The 3,891-nt window shown below is 28.9% G+C and overlaps 1 protein-coding gene across 1 annotated transcript; it reads left to right on the top strand.

The window, feature by feature from the left end:
- The first annotated feature begins 210 nt into the window (after window positions 1-210).
- LOC115033582 lies at window positions 211-1,335 on the top strand. The gene is made up of 3 exons (XM_029486398.1): window positions 211-216; window positions 640-807; window positions 1,063-1,335. The coding sequence occupies exons 1-3, from the start codon at window positions 211-213 to the stop codon at window positions 1,198-1,200; spliced, it is 312 nt and encodes a 103-aa protein (XP_029342258.1). The 3' UTR covers window positions 1,201-1,335.
- The last annotated feature ends 2,556 nt before the right edge of the window (window positions 1,336-3,891 follow it).

Below are 3,891 nucleotides of genomic sequence, written 5' to 3'. Positions count from 1 at the left end.
GAAATTACAACTGAATAAAAACAAAGATCACAGTTGAAATATATAATTCGCTTATGCAGATGTCTACGGCACTGGCTATCCTTTGCTAATTATTTATAAAGCCCGACGCCCGTTGTAGTATATTACAGTGATTTTTAGAAAAGGCTTGGCACAGCTACAAGATACACTCACTAGCTTGATCTTGCTCACTATTCATTCCGAATCTGTAGTATGCCAGTATTGAGTTAACACAGGCTGCCTGCAGGAATAGTTTTGCCACTTATTTTGAAGTACATTGTGTAGTACTGGATACAATTACAGCGCCCTTTGCGAGTGTAAGCATAAGACATAAATTTCCGATTGGGATGTTGTTTTCAATATTTACAAAATGTGATTTTCTGAAAATTTGCTTTAATTGCAGTCTGAAATTACGTCTGAATAAAAACAAAGTATCTGAAGGTAACTGATAACAGTTCAAACATATAATTCGCATATGCAGATGTCTACTGGACTAAAATACCTCGATTTGTATAAAACCCAAACAACTCTTATTAAAATACATATTATATTTATGTCTCAATTGCTATACGTTTATACTATAATAATGTGGTGCTCTTTTAGTAGTAACAAATCATGAAGCTGTTTTGATTTATTTTCCAGTTAGAGTTCAATTTTGCTAGGAAAGATTCAGATGGACATTGGATAGAAAATACTTATATTCACAAGTCACCAAATGGTTGTTCGTCGTTCAGGAATTTAATGGGGACTGAATGGACCAAAATTATGAACGGATTGGGAGTAAAGAAAGCCACGTGTCCAATACCTCCGGTATAATATCACATAATCTAATATTATTTAAAATCAACTTATGAGTACTTTTTCAATGGATTACTATAATGAATATTCACTAAGTCAATATAGCATTTCTATCATCATTGGTATATATTATAATAAATGATTTTGCATGATTATTATGACATCAAGTAAATTATATCATTAAAAATGATTTAACTAAAATTGGTTATTTATTAATAGTATGTATATAATGACTTGTTGTATTTAAATATTTTTTTATACTTTTAGGGCATTTATACGGCTCGGGGCCTGGATACATCAATATTTTTAAACATCAATAGTCCTAAAACATTTATCTACGGGACGTACAAAATTCGTTCATTTTTTTCGCGTTTTAAAGGAGTGTATATGGCTGTACTATTATAGTTTTAGAATTTAAGCCTTTATAACATATATTTTTTTAATATTGTATCCACATTGTACCAGTCGGAATATAAGACAACTGCACCCTATGGTTTTCGTTATTTGGAGGCACTGGAATTTATAAGATAACTAGCTGATCCCGTGCACTTCGTTGCCCGTTAAATGTACCAACTCTCTATGACTCGAACTTTGTACGATTCGTTATTTAATATTAAATACGATGTATGGTGTTCAAAATGTATCTTAACTTTTCCGTTGCCCCGAATAAAAATTCTGATTCGCAGCACTACATTATCAAGTAGGCAATCTACCTGCGGTAGATCGTGGACTCCGTGCCTTTTGTACGTAAGTGTATGATTTAACTCTAAGCTCTAAAGTATCAAAGTTATATATAAATTAATGTCTGTGGGTAGATTAGACCTCTGGGAAGAAGATAGGTTAATTTACAAAGGATTAAATTTGTTTTTTTTATTCATCGGATTTTAAAATTAGCACGGTTTGGTAAGGATAGGATTTTGTATAAATTGATTATATTAATCCACCGGTAGGCTGAATTAACTAAAAACACCATACACCGAATATATGTACAACGAATTCAACACAGTTTGAGTTTTATAGAGTTGATACATTTAACGGGCAACGAAGTGCACGGGATCAGCTAGTATCAATAATAATAATAATTTATTAATAATGTTGACATATTTTTAGTACGATTTTGACATAATTTTAACGCAATTCAATCAGGTGTTTACTTTTAACGTATAAATTGTTGAATCCTAGATGTTATGAGAAGATAAGATACTTTAATCTAAAATAATAGTATAGATATATTGGAACAAATATATATATATATAACAGTAGGTAGGTAATGTTCCCCACGAATAATTGAAGCATGCCTTTGATAAAAATAGTTCAAATAATTTAATAATTTGTAGTTGCTTGTTACATTGGTAAACGAGGTAGTTTTAAAAAAATTGAAATATTTAATGAAAATATCAATAATAATCATGTAAAACAACGATTGTTTCATATTCTAACATATGATCCACCCGTCCTGATAACTATGGGACTGGAATTTTTGGAGTGTACAAGCAACTCTTAATGTATTTTATCTGTTGTTACAGTAAAAATTTTCCAGTAGTTTTCAAAAGCGCCGTGAAAAACAAAAGAAAAATTAAGGAAAAATGGGAATTTTTACGCAAAATCTGTTTTTGAGAAAATCGATTTTGGTTTTCGGTGTAACTCTAAAAAAATGACCGTAGATACTTGAAATTTTGACTGAATGTTTATGTCAACATTTTCTATAAACAATGTCTTTTTTAAAATATTTTGACTTATTTTGAGCTGTTTAGGAACATTTTCAGTTTCCAATTTTTTTAGTTTTTTATTCTATAAATATCAATAAATCTTTATTTGTTGGGTACAAAAGCTTGAACATTTAATAAAAGGCTCCTAATATATTGTTTCAAAGACAGATGAAAAATATTAAAAAACATGGTTACAATTTTTTTTTTTATAAGCATTTAAAGTTCAAATATTGACAACATACGTAAAAATTACGAAAATTTCCAAATTATTTTGAGTTAGAAATTCATAAAAAATTTCTTTTTTTAAATCCAATATTTGAAAATGTAATGCGAGATTCCTCATAAATTTGTCTACCGTTATTGAAAAAAAAAATGTCTATAAGAAACTCAAATTAAATGTTTACGAGCGTTTAAAGTTCATATTTTTACAACATTTGATATTCACTCTATTTCTCACGTAATGATTTTCTTATTTAGTTGTAATTAAAAAAACGAATGACTGTATATACTTGAAAATTTCACTGCGTGTTTATATTAGCATTTTTTATATACGATACAATTTTGAAAATAATTTGACTCTTATTGCGCTGTTTACGGACATTTTAAGTTCATCCAAGCAAAAGTAGGCGGTCTACATATACAGATCCTTATGGAAATGTAAATTGTTGGCTATTTTAACATGATAGTAATTTATAAGTAATAAAAATAATAAAAATAGTAGTTACATACTATAGATGTACACCAATGGTCAGTTGGGCCTTACAAACAATAAATGATGTACAGATTAATAATATAGTTTAAAATATAATTAAAAAATACTGCAGTACCTAGTGTTAACTGATTAGATCATGTGGACGATCGTGTTTTAGACGTCTTTTAGGTGGTGGACGTAATACGTATAATATTATGTAAATTGAAGTGGAGAGAGCCTGTTGATTTACGAAGTGGACTATGGAGGATATGTATAATCAGGGTGCCGATATAGTCTTGAATTGTCAAGATTTAAAGGTCTTTGTGAAGATTTTCGTTTCGTATAAAGAATAAACCATACATAGTGCGTTCGTTATTACCTACTCTTAATATTTTGTTTTGGAAAATTTGAATTTTTTTATGTACTATGTAGCTGAACAGTTACTCCAAATAGGGTAACCGTAACAAAATAAAAAAAACAGTATATAACGGACGTCCATTATAAATACGATTTTAAATTAATATATTTCTAATAAATTCTCTAAAACTCTAAAATTAGGTAGGTACTATATAGTAGATATACATAAAATATTAAAAAATAGGTATTAGGTAAAAAAAATAATTTTATTAAAGTTAGAATGAATCAAGTCGAGGGCCCATTAAATTGGACTATAGAGTATAGGAAAAAATAACACGA

Source organism: Acyrthosiphon pisum, chromosome A1 (assembly GCF_005508785.2).
Source record: "Acyrthosiphon pisum isolate AL4f chromosome A1, pea_aphid_22Mar2018_4r6ur, whole genome shotgun sequence".
Classification (NCBI taxonomy): Eukaryota; Metazoa; Arthropoda; class Insecta; order Hemiptera; family Aphididae; genus Acyrthosiphon; species Acyrthosiphon pisum.
Note: the sequence above shows the minus strand (reverse complement) of the source record. Positions and strands in the feature narration are given on the sequence as shown.

Bases quoted from the DNA above. Each gene is read 5' to 3' on its own strand.
- LOC115033582 (XM_029486398.1), top strand. The intron at 808-1,062 runs GTATAATATCAC...TTATACTTTTAG, and splicing joins CCACGTGTCCAATACCTCCG to GGCATTTATACGGCTCGGGG.